General features: G+C 46.0%; 1 protein-coding gene across 1 annotated transcript; it reads left to right on the top strand.

Moving 5' to 3' along the window:
* Nucleotides 1–1,371: 1,371 nt before the first annotated feature.
* Nucleotides 1,372–19,392, top strand: LOC311236684 (non-selective voltage-gated ion channel VDAC2). The gene is made up of 9 exons (XM_084324406.1): nt 1,372–1,485; nt 6,939–7,009; nt 8,261–8,310; nt 10,524–10,676; nt 11,900–11,952; nt 13,485–13,706; nt 15,814–15,964; nt 16,898–16,955; nt 18,036–19,392. Exons 2-9 carry the CDS (start codon nt 6,943–6,945, stop codon nt 18,125–18,127), a joined length of 846 nt encoding a protein of 281 aa, XP_084180532.1. The 5' UTR covers nt 1,372–1,485; nt 6,939–6,942; the 3' UTR covers nt 18,128–19,392.
* The last annotated feature ends 742 nt before the right edge of the window (nt 19,393–20,134 follow it).

Consider the following 20,134-nt stretch of genomic DNA (forward strand, 5'->3'; position numbering starts at 1 on the left):
TTCTCTCCCCTCCAGGTAGGATTGCATCCAGCTCACTGATAAACTATCAGTCGATCGACTTGGGGTTGGTCTGTCCGTGTTCAGGAGACTCGGGCTAATGCAAAAAAGTATATTGGATCTTGTCTCCAGCACCCTAAAGGTCATAGCTACAACCACTTAGGTCAAGGCTCTAATCAACATTCATTAATTGTATGTTATGTATAGACAGTCTCCTCCCCATCATATGTATAGTCAAGTCAAGTCAAGTCAAGAGTTTTAATTGTCACGGCATACAGGTATACAATGAAATGCGGGTGGTCTTGCCCGCAACGATGTGCAATACAGTGGTACAACATATAATAGAATCAAAAAATGAAAAAACAACATTGTGCAGTAAACAGGTAACAGGTAACATGGAGTGACATCTCGGTATCTGTACATAGTTATTTACAGAGCATATGGGACATGCTAGTTAGCTTTGGTAGTGCAATACACTGTTCCTGTTATTCTAATAACACATACTCTCTGTCAGGATCTATGGGTAACAGTACTGTATATTTGCATATCATATATGTCATGATATGTACTGTCTATCTGTATGCCGTGTGTGTCATATGATGAATTGAAAATGGAGGACCCTGATGGAAACAAGACGAAAGTCTTTCTCAGGTCTGCATCCTCTTAACAATTGTATGTATTGAGCTGTACTGTACTGTACCCATTCTGCAATCTGTTAATAAACTTTTCAATCAATCAATCAATCAGTCACAAATGTAACAGTACTATATACCTGTATGTCATAAATGCCATGATGTCATGTATGTTGTGTGTATGTCATAAATGTCTCTATGAATTGAAAATGGGGGACCCTGATGTAAACAAGACGAAAGTCTTTCTCAGGTCTGCATCCCCTTAACAATTGTATGTATTGAGCCATACTGTATTGTACCCATTCTGCAATCTGTTAAATAACGTTTTCAATCATTCATTCATTCAAATTGTAAATCTGGTATGTCATAAATGTATAGATGTAGCAGTACTGTCTATCTGTATGTCATGTATAATATATGTTATGATGAATTGAAAATGGGGGACCCTGATGTAAACAAGACTAAAGTCTTTCTCTGGTCTGCATCCCCTTAACAGTTGTGTGTATTGAGCCGTACTGTACTGTACCCATTCTGCAATCTGTTAATAAAGTTTTCAATCAATCAATCAATCAATCAATCAATCAATCAATCAATCAATTCAGCTCAAAGTACCGGAAGTGCTGCGGTGGTCACATTATGCGTTTTTCCCCCCCTGCAGTCCCCACGCCACTGCGCATGCTCCGCGGGTCTCGCGTGTGTCTCCTCCATTGTGCCCTCCCTCTCCTCCACTGCGCATGCTCCGCGGGTCTCCTTCATTGTGCCCTATCTCTCCTCCAGAGCCGCTGAGCTAAGCTATCTGTCAACACCTCGCCATCACCAGGGACCAGCGTTCACCGACACTACAACTACACCACTGGTATGGTCACCGACCAAGTAGATAAAGAAGCTTCTCTCTGTGTGGCAGTGAATCAATAGTTTATTATAACAGTTTATCCAGCTGGACTAGTTAGACGCTGAAATTATTAAACGTTACATTTCTCTCCAAGGTTAGCCGCCAGTTAGCTCGCACGCTAAGCCATCTGACCACCATGTTATATAATGATGATGATGTTTTATAGCCTTGTTGTGATGTGCAGTTGAATCCTTTTGATAACCGCTTTGTGTTGCAAAGTGGCATGACTGGTTGGCTAGCTAGCTATAGTGGGTTAACGGTAGCTGTGGTCTGCAGGGGGCGTGTTAGCCTAACCGTTACCTGCACCCTGTCTGTGGGATGATGACGTGAGAGAACTGTTAGCTAAAGCTAGCTACTGCTGCAGCTAGCCGGTAGATAACTGTTAACTAAAGCTAGCTACTGCTGCAGCTAGCCGGTAGATAACCGTTCACTAAAGCTAGCTACTGCTGCAGCTAGCCGGTAGATAACTGTTCACTAAAGCTAGCTACTGCTGCAGCTAGCCGGTAGATAACCGTTCGCGTCAACATTTTAGGCAACCAACCTGTGTTCAGCGTTTCTCTGATTGGCCAAGACGCCCATGTGACCGCGGCATCGCGAGACAGCGTCAGTGCGGAAATAGGCTGCATTCTATTGCCATGCTCTGCGACAAACTCTAACCTTAACCAACTCCGAAACAATGCCTAAACTTAACCCTAACCTTAACCAACTCCGAAACAATGCCTAAACTTAACCGGCGAAAGAATGCACGTTAAAAAAAGAAAAGAAAAAAAGAAATTGAAGGGATTCGAACTTGTCACCAACGCACCGCAGGATCCACAGCAAGGCGGCGAACCAGTTGAGCTAACGGTCGATGTTAAAACAGGGGGGATTACGGCTGCATAATGCCGCGGCAGAGCTCTGCTGCTGCCGCGGGGGCGTGGCTAGGCGCAAGCTGGTTGCCTAAAATGATTAAGCTAACCGTTCACTAAAGCTAGCTACTGCTGCAGCTGGCCGGTAGATAACCATTAACTAAAGCTAGCTACTGCTGCAGCTAGCCGGTAGATAACCGTTAACTAAAGCTAGCTACTGCTGCAGCTGGCCGGTAGATAACCGTTCACTAAAGCTAGCTACTGCTGCAGCTGGCCGGTAGATAACCGTTCACTAAAGCTAGCTACTGCTGCAGCTAGCCGGTAGATAACCGTTAACTAAAGCTAGCTACTGCTGCAGCTAGCCGGTAGATAACCGTTCACTAAAGCTAGCTACTGCAGCAGCTGGCCGGTAGATAACCGTTCACTAAAGCTAGCTACTGCTGCAGCTAGCCGGTAGATAACCGTTAACTAAAGCTAGCTACTGCTGCAGCTGGCCTGTAGATAACCGTTAACTAAAGCTAGCTACTGCTGCAGCTAGCCGGTAGATAACCGTTAACTAAAGCTAGCTACTGCTGCAGCTGGCCGGTAGCTAACAGTTCACTAAAGCTAGCTACTGCTGCAGCTGGCCGGTAGATAACCGTTCACTAAAGCTAGCTACTGCTGCAGCTGGCCGGTAGATAACCGTTCACTAAAGCTAGCTACTGCTGCAGCTGGCCGGTAGATAACCGTTCACTAAAGCTAGCTACTGCTGCAGCTGGCCGGTAGATAACCGTTCACTAAAGCTAGCTACTGCTGCAGCTGGCCGGTAGATAACCGTTCACTAAAGCTAACTACTGCTGCAGCTGGCCGGTAGATAACCGTTAACTAAAGCTAGCTACTGCTGCAGCTAGCCGGTAGATAACCGTTCACTAAAGCTAGCTACTGCTGCAGCTGGCCGGTAGATAACCGTTCACTAAAGCTAACTACTGCTGCAGCTACTAGCCGGTAGATAACCGTTCACTAAAGCTAGCTACTGCTGCAGCTGGCCGGTAGATAACCGTTCACTAAAGCTAGCTACTGCTGCAGCTAGCCGGTAGATAACCGTTCACTAAAGCTACCTACTGCTGCAGCTGGCCGGTAGATAACCGTTCACTAAAGCTAGCTACTGCTGCAGCTAGCCGGTAGATAACCGTTCACTAAAGCTACCTACTGCTGCAGCTGGCCGGTAGATAACCGTTCACTAAAGCTACCTACTGCTGCAGCTGGCCGGTAGATAACCGTTCACTAAAGCTAGCTACTGCTGCAGCTGGCCGGTAGATAACCGTTCACTAAAGCTAACTACTGCTGCAGCTACTAGCCGGTAGATAACCGTTCACTAAAGCTAGCTACTGCTGCAGCTGGCCGGTAGATAACCGTTCACTAAAGCTAGCTACTGCTGCAGCTAGCCGGTAGATAACCGTTAACTAAAGCTAGCTACTGCAGCAGCCAGCTACTAGCTAGCCGGTAGCTAGGTGGTTAGCCAACCCCCACACCACTTCCAATAACCCATCTGCCGTCCCTTTGTCCTAAATGATGACTACTGTCTGCAGCATGCAAACGCTTTACGTCAACCTACTAATCTTAGCTATATCATGGTTGCGTTCGATTTTAACTGTAGAACAGTTATAGTTACACACTGTTCAATTGCAACTTGCAAAGTTTATTTTTTTTTGGGTGAAAACAAAAGGGCTCTCTTTATCGATATGAAGCCATGTGGGTTTGCACACTTTGCGCATCATAAGATGCACAGGGGGGCGATTTAAATCGGGCCCGTTTTTACAACCACAAATTACTGCAGTACCAATCTAACCGCCCTCATGTTTGTGATAATGATGGTGTTTACGTCGCCGGCAGGCCTGCGTGTGTCCGCGCTGGTTTATCATTACCTCTCTTTTTATTTATATATTTTTTTTTATCTACTTTTTCTCCCATTTTCTATTTTTTCTCCCATCCCAATTTCGTATTGTCCAATTCAACCCTCCCCTGTCACGAACGCTGTTTCTTGCCTCCCACAAGCCGGCTGCAGTGAGGACGAAGCCTTGCATCACGTGTCCCCTCCGGTACTCGAGGAGGCAGCCGTCGCATCTTTTTCACCTGAACAGCGCGATCTCTCAGCGGCGAGGGTCTGCGTGGGAGGGACACGCTGCCCTCATCGCTTCCTGATTCTACTGCGCAGGCGCACCAACCGACCTGTAGGAGTCGCTGTCCACAGCGTCCGATCCCCACCCACCAGCTTCCCACCCCCTAACACTGCCAATTGTATTAGTATGAACGACCAGCCAAGCTGGTAGCAACACAGAGAGCTGGGCTCGAACCCAGCATCTCCTGCATTAGTGGCGAGCGCCTTGCCCACTGCGCCACTTAGCCGCCCTATCATTACCTCTCTTACTTCACAGGCTCGATTAGACAATTTGGTGGCTAATCCTCCTCAGTCTGAGCAGGTTCTCTCTGGCTGTAGCCTATTGGCTCAGTTCAGATGCTGCAGACCCAGTGATTGTTGGCTGAGCGCCAGCCCCGGCCGGCTCTAAAGATCAGTTTGTTCCGTCTGGGCTGGAGGCTGGAGCTCAGTCTGGGAGACGGTTCAGCAGCAGGGCTCCCTCCGCTCCCGTCCCAGATCAGTGACTGTGAACGCCTGGCTGGGATGATGGAGGATGACAACTAGATTCGTCACATGACAGTGGATACAACATACTAGATGGATTTGACATTCAGTTCAGAAGTATAGGCACATACTGACTGAAATTAAATGTACTACTTTCAGCTGGGATGGAGTGGTGCTGCTTGTGTTTACACTGTAGACCTGTCTGGAGCTGATGGCTCAGACACAACAGCCACGTGGTGTCAATCCCTAAGATTAGATTAGACAGCACAAGGTCCTTGAAGTGCTTAAAGACAGTGCTTGATTCTTTTACCCAAATAAGTCAAGGCCTGGAATTCCTTAATTAAACAGCCAATTTTTTAACAAGGTGCTTAAAAGGTTTTAAGCCATACATATTAGATCGGATTTTATTTCCAATAAAAAAACGCATTTAAAAGTGTATCCTTTTAAATGAGAAATAGTGCTTGTGGAAAAGTACATTTTGCAATGTCTGTGGGAACCATAGATTTTCTTAAAATGTATTGTCATCATGCAGCACAAGTACAGTACAACGGAAAGAAGTTTAGCATCCAACCAGAGTGCAAATGTAATATACAATGTACAGTTGATTAAACTGGGTGTAAAATATATAAATGATTAGTACTACTGAGTAATAGTGCTAATCAGATGATGTATACAGAGTTGCCCCACCCCGCCTACCCACCCCCCACCACACCCACCCAACCACCTGCAATGTACAGTTCCCCCCACCTACCAAACCCCTCCACCCCACCTACCCAACCTCCTCCAATGTACAGTTTCTTCGTCAAATGTACTCTCTTTTTTAGACTATTTTTGTATCACAAACAGTACTGTATTTGTAAATCTGGTATGTCATAAATGTCTAGATGTAGCAGTACTGTCTATCTGTATGTCATGTATGTTATGATGAATTGAAAACGGGGGACCCTGATGTAAACAAGACGAAAGTATTTCTCTGGTCTGCATCCCCTTAACAATTGTATGTATTGAGCTGTACTGTACTGTACCCATTCTGCAATCTGTTAATTAAATGTTCAATCAATCAGTTAGCCCCTTACGTGACTGCGATGTGCAAGCCTGGCGCTTTAGTGACCGCAGTCACTGACTCTCAGCTGTGCCGCGACCAGGCTAAAAAAAAGTACCAAATGCCTGGTGCGCATGCGCGGTGACACCAATGGCGGAAATACACGGCTCGCTCTGTAAGTACCACTCGCTTTGTAACAATGATTTAAACTGTTTATTAGCAACTCCGAGCTTCCAGACCCCACTGTAAAGCCGTGTTAAACCCATATTGTACGCTGGGGTATCTTTGAAATTCATATCTGATATATTTTTGACCCACCCGTGACCCCCAGCCCCCGATTCAGCGTTTGGTACTTTTTTTTTAGTCTGGTCCCGGCACAGCTGAGAGTCACTAAAGCCCCAGGATTGCTCACGTAAGAAGGGGCTATCAATCAGTTGTAGTATCAACTCTGATACAGTGTAGTTAGTATCAGAGTTGATACTAGTATAGAGTACTAGAGTATCTATCAACATCTACAAACAGTGAAAAATACTAGCTCTGATCATATTATTTATTTTATTTATATCTTGGATGAATTGCCTCTTCACAACATACACATCCACATACAGATTTTGGATATTACATCCACAAAAAGATTTTGGATATTACATCCACATAAGGATTTTGGATATCATTATTACTAAGTTGTGTAATGACAGAGGCAGAACGCTTTAACCCTTTCACTATCGCACTACAGAATGAACCTTCCGTAGTGTGGTAGTGAAAGGGTTAACCCTTTGGTAGTGTGGTAGTGAAAGGGTTAAAGAGACACGTGAGTCTGAGTCTCATCACCTTCCTGTCCTTGTTGTCTCCTCCCCTTCCTGTCCTTGTTGTCTCCTCCCCTTCCTGTCATTGTTGTCTCCTCCAGTACAATGGCTGTTCCTCCGTCATACCCAGACCTGGGCAAGTCTGCCAAGGATATCTTCAGCAAGGGCTATGGTGAGTCTTCCAACCAATCACGGAACCCTAACCCAATCACTGAACTGCAGCCGCTGTGATCAACCCCGCCCCCCTGCTGTAAAAACGCCATCCACAGTTGTGAACATCTGTAGAGACTCGATTAGGCCATAAACAAATATCCTCCTCGCGTTTCTTTGATTATATAGATTGGATTCGATTCAAAAGTATTGTCGTCATGACGCAGCACAAGTACAGTACAACGTAAAGAAGTTTGACATCCAACCAGAGTGCACATGTAACAGTAAAGTGCAATAGTGATATACAATGTGCAGGTGATTAAAACTGGGTATAAAATATATAAATGAGTAATAGTGCTAATGAGATGTATGTACAGTGATACAGGTATAAAGACACTATGGTAGTAAGTCATACTGACCAGCAGTGTAACTAGTAAGAGTAGGTAAGGGATATGTACAGATATAGATATAGTATCTACTACAGATATGTAAAAAAGGATTATATGCACGTATGTACAGACAGATGTGGTTATATATATGGTCAGAATAAATATATATAAATAGCATTATTGTACATGCTATCATACAGAGCTATATGGGTTATATAGGTGTATAAGTAGGTATATAGACAGATTATATGCAGGTATATTTAGACAGACGGTGTTATCGAGTGTGATCTTCTTGGGTGTGTTTGTTCTCGGAGTGTCACTGACTGCTTGACCATGACTCCATAGCCCCCCCCTACCTGACTGACCTCCTTCTCCCTTACCGCCCCACCCGTTCCCTCCGGTCCTCTTCCACTCTTTCCCTCACTGTCCCGTCATCCAAACTCTAAAGTTTTGGTGACCGGGCCTTCTCACAAGCTGCACCCAGACTCTGGAACTCCCTCCCTCAGACCATCAGAGACTCTCCCTCACTCTCCACCTTCAAATCCAGACTCAAAACCTACCTGTTCTCCCAAGCATTCAACCTTCCTTACCCATAACCACCCTCCTCCAACTCGGCACCAATTCCCCCTGCCCTACGTTCTCTCCTCTCCTGCACCCCCCTTGGTTTTCCCTTACTCTCCTCCCGACTGTCTCCCCTACTCACTCCCGCATTTGTTATCCGTTACTCGTGGTTTTATGTTTCCTATGTATTCTTATTGTCCTCCGTTTCCCTATGGTTTTGTTTCTTTGTTTTCTTTGTTTCTTTTTTGCCTATTGTCAGCGACTTTGGGTATTTGAAAAGCGATATACAAAATAAATGAATTATTATTACTCTAATCTGGCAGGCTTTGGTGTCGTGAAGCTGGACCTGAAGACCAAGTCGCAGAGTGGCGTGGTGAGCAGTTTGTTTACCCTCTGAACGCTTCCCCCCTCCCCCCTCCGTACCTCAGGGTGTCTGCAGCCACGTATTCAAAAGTCTTAAAGTCATCATTCTCACATTTGTCTGTCGGGAGATGAAATAATATTAAATATAATGAAATTAATGTTTTTGTATTCAAATCGTTTTTTTTTTTTTTGCGGGGCTACCGGGAGCTTGGCGAGAGCTTCTATGGACCGTGTGATCATTTAAATAGCCGCCAGTTCAGTGTCTCTATGTGTTGTCTTTTGCTAGTATGGGAGTGAAATTGGTATTAAATTTAGCTTTAAGTGGTATTAAAATATCTTAAATTTAACTTGCAGATACCCTGCCACCTTGCCTTCTCTCTCTTAAGTACCCCCTATCTCTCTACATCTATCTATTGCTCTATCTGTCTGTCTATCAATCAATCAATCATGCCCTTGTAACTGGTCACTGCTTCCCCGAGCGCTGCTGTAACTGAGCTTCAAGGGGTTAACAGGTGGTGGACGGGTGAGGCCGTCGCGGGCGCGGCTGGCTGCGCTCGATCTGTGCTTCAGGAATCAGGACAGAGAGACAACGACAGGCCTGTGTGTATTATTATGTCTCTCTGGGCCTGTCTGCCTCTCTCTCTACCTGTCTGCCTCTCTACCTGTCCCCCCTAACCTTCACTCTGTCTCCACGCCGCTGCCTCCTGTTCCCGGAGCTGCTCTCTCTCTCTTTATAGATGGTAAGATCTTGGTCTGGTTATGGTTCTTGTGCTTGGAGACTGCAGCCATTTTGTTTTTTCCTCAATGGGTTTCTGTCCTACTCTTTGTCCTACTCTTCGTCCTACTCAGTCTGTTCTCACATGTTCTAACTGACCGGCCGGCCTCCCATCATCATCTCACCACATTCTTTCATGGGTGTTTTCTTTTTCTTTCCCGTTTAATGTCATTTCTGTCATCGTCACGCTTCCTCTTCTGGTTTTATTGTTTTCTTTGGGATATTCTGTCTGTTTTTAATCAATTGGATTTTGTCCACGTCTTCTTCAACACCTCTCCCAATAATCGCATCTAATGTTTGCTTCACGGCTGTGTGACAAGTCAATGTTCATGTCTTTAACTGAGAGAGTCTGTAACTGAGAGTGTCTTTAACTGAGTGCCTGTGTCTGTACTGCATCCCAAACCTCTTTGTCACCGTTTCATTTGGTGCGCTGGCTGCCGTCTGTGACGTCGTTAACGGTTGCTTGTTGCATTCGGCGTCTGTCTGACAACACGCGCCTCACGTGCCGAGACCCTCTTCGTCCGATCTTCATCCTAACTCCTTCTCTCTCTCTCTCTCCTCGCAGCCCGTCTTCATCGTCCTCTTCCTCACTTCCTCTCAGTCTCTCTTCACTTTGCTCATCCATCACTCACAGTTTGGTCTCGGGCCGCGGTCGCCTCCGTTTCCATCATCCACTCATCCAGAGACACGTCTGTCACGTTCACACTCATCCAGATACTCATCCTCTCTCTCTCTCTCTCTCTCGCCCTCCATCCTCACCTTCACTCAGTCGATGTACTGTCGGTCTCTCTCAGTCACGTTGACATACTGAGGTTCTCTCTCTCTCCTCCCTCTCCTGTCTCCTCCTCCCCTCTCCTCCTCCCTCCTCCCTCTCTCCTCTCCCTCCTCCCTCCCTCTCCTCCTCTTCCCTCCCCCCTCCTCCTCCCTCCTCCCTCTCCTCCTCCTTCCTCTCCTCTCCCTCCTCCCCCCCTCCCTCCTCCTCCCTCCCTCCTCCCCCCCTCCCTCCTCCTCCCTCCCTCCTCCCCCTCCTCCCCCTCCTCCTCTCCCCTCCTCCCCCCCTCTCCTCCTCCTCCCCTCCTCCTCTCCCCTCCTCTCTCCTCCTCCCCCTCTCCCCCTCCTCCCTCCCTCCTCCCCCTCCTCCTCCCTCTCTCCTCCTCCTCCCTCTCCCCTCCTCCTCTCCCCTCCCCTCCCCCTCCTCCCTCTCCTCCTCCTCCTCCTCCCTCTCTCTCCCCTCTCCCCCTCCTCCTCCCTCTCCCCCTCCTCTCCCCTCCCCTCCTCCTCCCTCCCTCTCCTCCTCTCCTCCCTCTCTCTCTCCTCCTCCCTCTCCTCTCCCTCCCCCCTCTCCTCCTCCTCCCCCCCTCCCCCTCCCCCTCCTCCCCTCCTCCTCCATCTCTCTCTCCTCCCCTCCTCCTCCTCCCCCCCCTCCTCCTCCTCTCTCCCTCCTCCAGGAGTTCAACACCTCTGGCTCCAGTAACACCGACACGGGGAAGGCAGCCGGCAGCCTGGAGACCAAGTACAAGATGAAGGAGCTCGGCCTCAGCTTCAACCAGAAGTGGAACACGGACAACACGCTGGCCACCGAGGTCACAGTGGAGGACCAGGTGTGTGGAGGAGCAGCATCAGTGTTTAGGGCCTCTAGAGGTCACTGTGGAGGACCAGGTGTGTGGAGGAGGAGCATCAGTGTTTAGGGGCCTCTAGAGGTCACTGTGGAGGACCAGGTGTGTGGAGGAGCATCAGTGTTTAGGGCCTCTAGAGGTCAGTGTGCGCACCAACCGACCTGTAGGAGTCGCTGTCCACAACGCCCGATCCCCACCCATCAGTTTCCCTCCCCCTAATACGGCCAATGTGTATTAGTATGAACGACCAGCTAAACTGAAAGCAATGTGGAGCGCTGGGCTTGAACAGGCGAGCCCAGCGTCTCCGCATTCGTGGCGAGCGCCTTGCCCACTACGCCACGTAGCCGCCCATGTACAGATATAGATATAGTATCTACAGATATAGATATAATATCTACAGATGTACAGATATAGATATAGTATCTAGTCTACAGATATAGATATAGTATCTACAGATGTACAGATATAGATATAGTATCTAGTCTACAGATATAGATATAGTATCTACAGATGTACAGATATAGATATAGTATCTACAGTTGTGTAAAAAGGATTATATGCAGGTATGTACAAACAGATTTGTATATATATATATATATATATATACAGTATAATACAGCACTATTGTACATGCTATCATACAGAGTTATATGGATTATATGCAGGTGTATAATTAGGTATATAGAAGGATTATATGCAGGTATATTCAGACAGATATGGATATATATATATATAATATATGCCATAAATATAAATGTGTATATACGGTATATACAGCACTATTGTACATGCTATCATACAGAGTTATATGGGTAGACTATAGTATGAGGCAGGTAGTTATGTTGATATTATGATTCCTTTGTGTTTCCATCAGACGAGATGCTTTGGAACGTTTAACTGCCACCAGTTAGATGTTTTGAAGCATCTATGTAGTCATCTTTAATGGATTCATCTTTAATGGATTCATCTTTAATGGATAATGGATTCATCTTTAATGGATTCATCTTTAATGGATACTTTTTCGTAACCGATTTATTGGATTCAGCGGATGAATCGTGACAAACCCACAGGGCGGAAACATTTCTGAGTCGCCATCTTGTTTACATACATTCCACAAGCGACTAAAATGACCCTCGGGGGGGTTCCGTAGGGGCGGTATGTTTATGTTCCGCTGCTTGTCGACTGACCTCTGACCTCTTTCCCCACAGCTGACTCAGGGCCTGAAGGTTGCCTTGGATACGTCTTTTGTGCCAAACACAGGGTGAGTATTAATAATCCTCACCGTGAGGATAATAGAACGAATTCATATGAATAATACTTAATAATAATATAACTATGAAATAACTCAGACTCATTTGATTATATATATAAATATATAATTAATGAACAATAATATAACTATGAATGAACTCAAACTAATTTGATTATATATATATTATTGTAGTGGGTTCTATAGAGACATAATTCCCCATGGTATTGTTTTGATGTGTTGATGGGGCACTGTCACTTTAAGGAGGTTGGTTTTGGGTTGGGCTGAGAGGAGACGCCCTGTGTGGGGTTTCATTGATAAATGTTTGATTACTACGAGCTGTCAGAAGCTAGCCCGGCATAGTTCAACTTCTGACAGCTGTCACTTGTGCTACTGCGAAATAAATGACACACGGCTTTGTGTTGTCAACTGAGAAATTGTGTGTTTCTCCATTCCAACGATTTCTACATTATAATAATTAATAATAACTATTCATTAACTCAAATTAATTTGATTGTGTGTGTATATATACCGTATATTCCTTTGCAGCAGATGTAGTTTATTTAGAGTCATCTATTGTAAAAAATCTTTTACCTAAAGTCTTATCTCATTTCCAACTAAGTATTCGCTTTGAACAAAACAGGCGACGCAGTGAGACTGAAAGCGGTGGTCTACGTGTTAAACCCTAAACGGCGTGTGTTAAATAATACAAATATAATAATATTTATATAGGCGCCTTTCAGGAGACCCAAGACGCTTAACCGGAGGGGGCAGCTAAGGGAAGGGGATCGGGGAACAACGTAACAAGAAAAGGAAAGAAAAGAGGGAAATCAGGCCGAGTCATTTACAAATTTGGTGAAGAGGTGGGTTTTGAGTTGGGATTTGAAGGAGTGCAGGGATGCAGCACTACGGATGTTTGGAGGGAGTGAGGGAGTGAGTTCCAGAGGGTGGGTGCGGCCACAGAGAAGGCTCTGGGACCAACAGTCCGCAGGTTGGTGGTGGGGATGGAGAGTTCAGTTCAGTTCAGAGTTTTTATTTGCCACATGGAATCATACAATCATAGTTTCTTCATTACACAGTCATAAATAGTCATTCCATGGACAAAAGGAGCAGGAAGAAGAATAAATCTTATAGTTACCTGCCCCTTATTCCTAAACTAACAAGTATTTACTTAATGGTCGGCGTACAACCTAATTTACACAAATAATCATTTATACCATTATAAAAGAAACACACAATCCACAGTTAAACAAGAAAAAATGAAATAATAATAATAATAATAATAATGATAAAGAATAAAGAAGAAAAGAAAGAGAAGAAAAAAATAAATAAAAGATCTCACTATTCAGATCACATTTGATTTTCATACTGACTAAATTATTTTTTTTATAATTATTTTTTGAATTGATAAACACTATTACATCCCTTAAGCTCGCTATGGAGAGAATTCCACAACTTTACACCAATAACTGGAGGACACATCTGTTTAAGAGACCGGAGTCTACGTGTTAAACCCTAAACGCCGCTGTGTCTCCCCCCGTCAGGAAGAAGAGCGGTAAGCTGAAGACGGCCTACAAGAGGGACTACATCAACCTGGCCTGCGACCTGGACATGGAGGGGCCCGTGGTGCACGCCGCCGCCGTCCTGGGCTACGAGGGCTGGCTGGCCGGCTACCAGATGGCCTTCGACACCGCCAAGTCCAAGCTGGCGCAGAACAACTTCGCCCTGGGCTACAAGGCCGGGGACTTCCAGCTGCACACCAACGTGTGAGTTACCTCTATCAAGGCTGAAGCAGTGGTGCACGATATAACGGCCGCCCATATGGTCATTATTATTATTATTATTATTATTATTTTTTTTACACATCGGTATCGTTCCGATGTCAAAATATAATATCGGCCGCCGATATAATACCAACACTTTTGGCTTTGGCCATTTAAGGCCTACTACTGCTGTACTTAAAAGTTTTGAACTGTTGTACAATGTTCACAGAATACAGTGACTTGGTCTCAAGTGAGTTAGATGTCTATTGAGAAGTCTCAGGGTTGGCTTATCCATAGTGTGAATTCAGGACAGACTTGTATCCTTTATGAAAAATTTATTTTTATTTAAATATGTATTTTTATTTAACATGTTTTGGTCTTAAACTGTTAAAAAAAAAACATCAGTCATTTCTGAAAATAAATGGCAAAAGTAAATGCGTTTTGGAAAATAGCTCTTTATTTGATTATCATAAAAAAGTGTTTTCTATACAGAGATCAGTAAATATCGGTATCGGCCAGAACAGCAATATTAATATCGGTTATATCGGTATCGGCCACAATTTTCACATCGGCGCATCACTAGTCTGAAGAATAGTAAAAGAAACGCCCGTCGTGTGGGGTTTCAATGGACCTATCTCAAACCATGCCCTCTTTTCTTGATCCTCCAATCACAACTGTCGCTTACCTCGTTTGTCCGAGGTAAGCGACAGTTGTGATTGGAGGATCAAGAAAAGAGGGCAGGGTTTGAGAGGTCCAATTAGGGATGCACCGATTTGACTTTTTTTCAGTCCCAATACCGAGTACCGTACTGATACCTGGGCCTTTGGGTGTCTGGCCGATACCGAGTGCCGATACCCATCGTTCAATTAATAAACTGCCTCACTGTGTGGAAGAGACTGGGATCATTCTTTTGTGCAACAAGGCAACATCGGGCTCGACTTAAAACATTACTCTCCTAGGCGGTTAGGTGGCCGAGCGGAGATTGCGTTCGTCACCAACCCCGGAGCTGTGAGCTGGATTCGCCTGTTCGAATCCAGCTCACAGCTCCGGCGTTGTCACCAGCTTGGCTGGCCGTCTGCACTAATACAATTGGCTGTATTAGAGGGTGGGAGAAGCTGGCGGGGTGGGTCCGGGTCGTTGTAAACAGCGACTCCTACAGTTCGGTCGGGGCGCCTGCTAAGCGCGGATAGGACTTGAGGGGGATAGTGTGATCCTCCCACACGCTACGCCCTCTCGATGAGAATCCGCGCTGCCAGGTGAAAAGAAGCGGTGATTGGCTGGACGTGTGTCGGAGGAAGCACGTGGTAGCCTCCACTCTCCCAGATGATCTGACTGTGGGGGGTAAGTGCGCAGCGACCAGGAAGGGACTGGGAATTGGCATACGACTAACATTGGGATGGGAGAAAATCGGAGGAAAATGGAGGGGGAAAAAGATCAAAAAAAAAAAAAACATTACTCTCCTAACTTGGTGAAACAAAATGTAACAAATGAACACATAATGTACTGAATTGTTATTTATTATTTTATTTATTATATTATTATTATTATAAAAAAAGAAAAGAAAAAAATAAATATTTGTACTTATTTGTATTTATTTTTTGATACTCTCTGTGTCTCTCTCTCTGCCTCTCTCTCTCCCTCCCCCTTCTCTCTCTCTCTGTCCTCTCTCTCCTCTCTCTCCCTCCGTCCTCTCTCCTCTCTCTCTCCCTCCCCCTTCTCTCTGTCCTCTCTCCTCTCTCTGTCTCTCTCCCCCCTCTCTCTCTCCCTCCCCCTTCTCTCTCTCTCTGTCCTCTATCTCTCTCTCCCTCCCCCTTCTCTCTCTCTCTCTGTCCTCTCTCTCCTCTCTCCTCTCTCTGTCTCTCTCTCCCCCCCTCTCTCTCTCCCTCCCCCTTCTCTCTCTCTCTCTGTCCTCTCTCTCTCTCCCTCCCCCCTTCTCTCTCTCTGTCCTCTCTCTCCTCTCTCTCTCTCTGTCCTCTCTCTCTCTCTCTGTCCTCTCTCCTCTCTCTCTCTCCCTCCCCCCCCTCTCTCCTCTCTCTCCCTCCCCCTTCTATCTCTCTCTGTCCTCTCTCTCCTCTCTCCCCCCTCCCTCCTCTCTCTCTCCCCCCCCCAGTAACGATGGCACTGAGTTCGGAGGCTCCATCTACCAGAAGGTGAACGAGGAGCTGGAGACGGCGGTTACTCTGGCCTGGACCGCTGGGAGCAACAACACCCGCTTCGGCATCGCGGCCAAATACAAGCTGGACCAGGACGCTGCGCTGTCCGTGAGTCCCCCCGCCGGCCAATCAGAGCACACGAGTCCCCCCCGCCGGCCAATCAGAGCACACGAGTCCCCCCGCCGACCAATCAGAGCACACAAGTCCCCCCGCCGGCCAATCAGAGCACACGAGTCAACCCACCGACCAATCAGAGCACACGAGTCCACCCACCAACCAATCAGAGCACACAAGTCCACCCACCGACCAATCAGAGCACACAAGTCCACCCACCAACCAATCAGAGCACACAAGTCCACCCACCGACCAATCAGAGCACACGAGTCCACCCACCGACCAATCAGAGCACACGAGTCCACCCACCGACCAATCAGAGCACACGAGTCCACCCACCGACCAATCGGAGCACACAAGTCCACCCACCGACCAATCAGAGCACACGAGTCCACCCACCGACCAATCGGAGCACACGAGTCCACCCACCGACCAATCAGAGCACACAAGTCCACCCACTGACCAATCGGAGCACATGAGTCCCCCTGCCCACCAATCAGAGCACATGTACAGTGATACAGGTATAAAGACACTATTCATACTGGCCAGCAGTGTAACTAGTAAGGGATATGTACAGATATAAATATAGTATTAATATGTACAGTGATACAGGTATAAAGACACTAGTATGGTAGTAAGTCATACTGGCCAGCAGCGTAACTAGTAAGAGTAGGTAAGGGATATGTACAGATATAGATATAGTATCTACAGATATGTACAAAGGATTATAATATGCAGGTATGTACAGACGGTATATATATACACGGTAAGAATAAATATATATATGGTATATACAGCATTATTGTACTGTGTATATATATATAGAAGGATTATATGCAGGCATAATACACTCCTGTTTCATACTCTGCAGGAACGTAATGATCTCACCCTCTACATGTCTCCTCTGTGCTCTCCTGCCCCCTACAGGCCAAAGTGAACAACGCCAGTCTGATTGGAGTAGGCTACACCCAGAGCCTCAGGCCAGGTAGGTCCCTCTGTCCACACATACACCCCCCCCCCCAGACTTGAAATTGGACCTACGGGTAGTTAGGAGACCCTTGTCAGCCGATCTGAGGGCCCTGACGTTGGTATATAGGGGGTGAGGAGGTCTGCTAGGTAAACAGGGGCCTAGGGCTGGGCGATATGGAAAAAAATCTTATCGCGATAACGATATGATAATTTTATTTTATTTCTCAATATCGATAATTATCGAATTGTTATAAGTATAATTTTTTTTTTTTTTTTTTTTTTTTTTTTTAACAACAGATGTATGTTTATTTTGCAGCAATTCTTTGTCATTGCCGCCATCTTTAGTGTTACATCCCTCACACTCCAGTTCTCAGGCTGCAGCTGGTTTAAAAGCTAAAGTAAACCGGCTTCTCTGCTGGCTGTGGCTCCAGAGGAGTTGAACAGTTCTGGCTCTGCTAGTTTATTTTCGATCTTTTGGCGCTTTTTTGGTGGACAAACCACCGCACATGTGTACTGTGACTCGTGACTGGAGTCTAGTTCTGCTAGCACACATAGCCTACTGTGTACAGACGGTTTCAAAATGTATTTTAAATTAGAAAGCAAACAAAATAAATGGACAAGAGAAAAATAAATCTGAATTTGGTCAGTATTGTCATTTGGACAAGCAAAGCCATTACTTTAAGTTGCAGGCAAGAAAGACAAGTCTGTCCACTGTCTCTGGTTTTAAAACTGCCCTGTTGCAGGTAGAAAAAAAAACGATTTTTCGATTTTTTTTTTAATTTCGATATTCGATATCGATTATTAAAATATATCGCGATATTTATCGTTATATCGCCCAGCCCTACAGGGGCCTTACCTTTTAGGGCTTTATAGACTAATAGGAGGACCTTGAATTCTATTCTGTAGCGCAGCGCACCGGGAGCCAGTGGAGGGAGGCAGGAACAGGGGTGATGTGAGCTCTCTTCTGGGTACCTGTGAGCAGTCTAGCAGCAGCGTTTTGGGGGAGTTGTAGGCGGGGTGACATAACGTCTTGCTTTGCTCACTGTTTCATTATGCTTCAAATGATTGTCGATCGTCCCGTCCCTCGTCCTCCCAGGTGTGAAGGTCACCCTCTCGGCCCTGATCGACGGGAAGAACTTCAACGCCGGCGGGCACAAAGTGGGCATGGGCTTCGAGCTGGAGGCGTAACGGGGGCAGGAAGGACGTCCGCCCAACCAAGAGAAAACACCCAGAACCCCCACAGACACCGTACTCCCCCCCTCGACCAATCATCTATAGCTTCCCCTCTCCAGGACCCCTCTCTAGAAGCCCTCTCCAGGACCCCCCCTCTCTCACACATACACCCTGACAAACCCTCATCCCTACACACACACACACGTCGTTGAGCATTCTGGCAGTAATAGTGGTGTTTACAGCAAGCGTGAGAGGGGTTAACGTGGCCACTGTGTTTTGTTGCTCCTTTTCCTTTGACCGTTTCTAGTGAGGTCGTTGTAGCTATATCCCCTCTTCTGACTGGTCAGTGAAGTGACACAGTGAGTCTTCCTGTCGGTCTTTGGCTCCAGTAGTCATCATCAGTGTCCTGTGTCGTGTGTGTAGCTCATTGATGCTTCCGTGTTCCCCGCCTTCCTAACACGCATGTCTGAATGAAAACCCTGGATGCAGAACAGAAGGTTCGCCCGGTTAACGGTGGTGCCGGCTTGTTGTCCGTTCCGTTTCGTATTTATTTGAAGTATGAAATCGTGGTCGTTCTTCCTGTGCCACGCTTTCGGTCGATGTCATTGTTTTTGATTTCTGTTCTGCACTGAGCGAGCGGAGGTTGGGTTTGAGGTCGTCGTTGTCGGCAGCATGTATGGTTTTAAACACGGCCCTCTCCCGTACAAATAATCCTAAATGTTCTCTTCCTCTCGCTTTTCATTTGAGCCGATTTTCATTAGGTGGGTGAGATCAATAGAGTGGAATCTTCCAGTAGCTAGGTAGTTAGATAGCATTTCTGCAATGTTGTTTTCATCCGTCAAATCTTTTCAGCGTAGCCGGTCGCAACAAATGAAAAGTGACGCGATGTCATTTTGAGAATATTACGTTTTTTGTATTTCGTTTTTTTCTGCTCTTATATGGCAGGTTCGTGTGGTTTGATGGAGAGTTGGTTTCTCATGTTGCCTGGGAACTCTTAACACCCCCTGTTGCTGTCATTTGCTCACTTCTCAAACCAAAACGACAAAAGTACCTTTTCGGACCAACTACCATAATGTACATATTAATATTATACAGATTGTTCCTGAGTAGCTTGTCACAGCGACCGGTAGGAAGCGTGAGACTGGTCGCTCTTCCATGCAACAAAGTGTGTTTTTCATCCCGTCGTGTTCATAATCATCGAGACTCGTGTCTTCTTGTCGTTTATTTGTTTGTTTCCCCATCTTCAAATGGAATTCTAATAAAAAACCACAATGTCTTGATGTCGGTGTTGTTGTGATTGGATGCCTTCGTTTTTCTCTCGCGCGCTTATTAACTGACCCATCTCAAACCCCGCCCTCTTTAACCTTGATCGTCCAATCGTAACTGTTGCTTCCCGTCCGGTTGGCGTCTATATTAATCCCAGCCGAAGAGTGCAAGAGCGCTTCCGCATTCTTCGCCGCGCATGAGGGTCCTCGCTTAGTTCAGACGCCCCATTCAACACGGTTAATCACAAACTCGAAACTCCGTTAAGCTCCAGAGAGAGGCTGAAAACCCACAGTTCTTGCCCGACGGATGGGAGCCGAATCGCGGATCCGAGTTTTCTGATGAATAGCGCCAAAACATGGAGGTCGCGAACGGCGCCGGCTTCGCTGACCAGAGCTCTCTCAGATTCAAAGTTTTAATTGCAGCCTGGAACATACATGTTTCGGAACCAATGTGTAACTAGACAGTTACAATATAACATTTATATTAATTAACCCAGTTAATGCCTTAAGAGAGAGTCTGGTGGTCAATTACTACGGAAATGTTGTGTCTTACTAATAATAACTAATTCCTTGGTCAATAAAAGTCTCTGTGATACTTTCTGAATATGATATGATTTGGGAATGGGCAGGGTTATAATAGAAGAAAGACAGTGTAAACAATATAATTAACGAATGACGAAAAATAAACAGGATACACGTCAACAAGGTGCATGAGATGAGGTTATATGTAGTGCACCTTGTTGTGTATCCTGTTTAT

This window comes from Notolepis coatsorum (assembly GCF_963971535.1).
Source record: "Notolepis coatsorum genome assembly, chromosome: 11".
Taxonomy (NCBI): Eukaryota; Metazoa; Chordata; class Actinopteri; order Aulopiformes; family Paralepididae; genus Notolepis; species Notolepis coatsorum.

What these genes read in the sequence shown, in the direction of transcription:
- LOC311236684 (XM_084324406.1), top strand. Translation starts at nt 6,943, where the DNA reads ATGGCTGTTCCTCCGTCATACCCAGACCTGGGCAAGTCTGCCAAGGAT. An exon ending in TATCTTCAGCAAGGGCTATG is followed by an intron (nt 7,010 to 8,260) that starts GTGAGTCTTCCA and finishes CTAATCTGGCAG; the next exon opens with GCTTTGGTGTCGTGAAGCTG. An exon ending in TTCCAGCTGCACACCAACGT is followed by an intron (nt 13,707 to 15,813) that starts GTGAGTTACCTC and finishes TCCCCCCCCCAG; the next exon opens with TAACGATGGCACTGAGTTCG.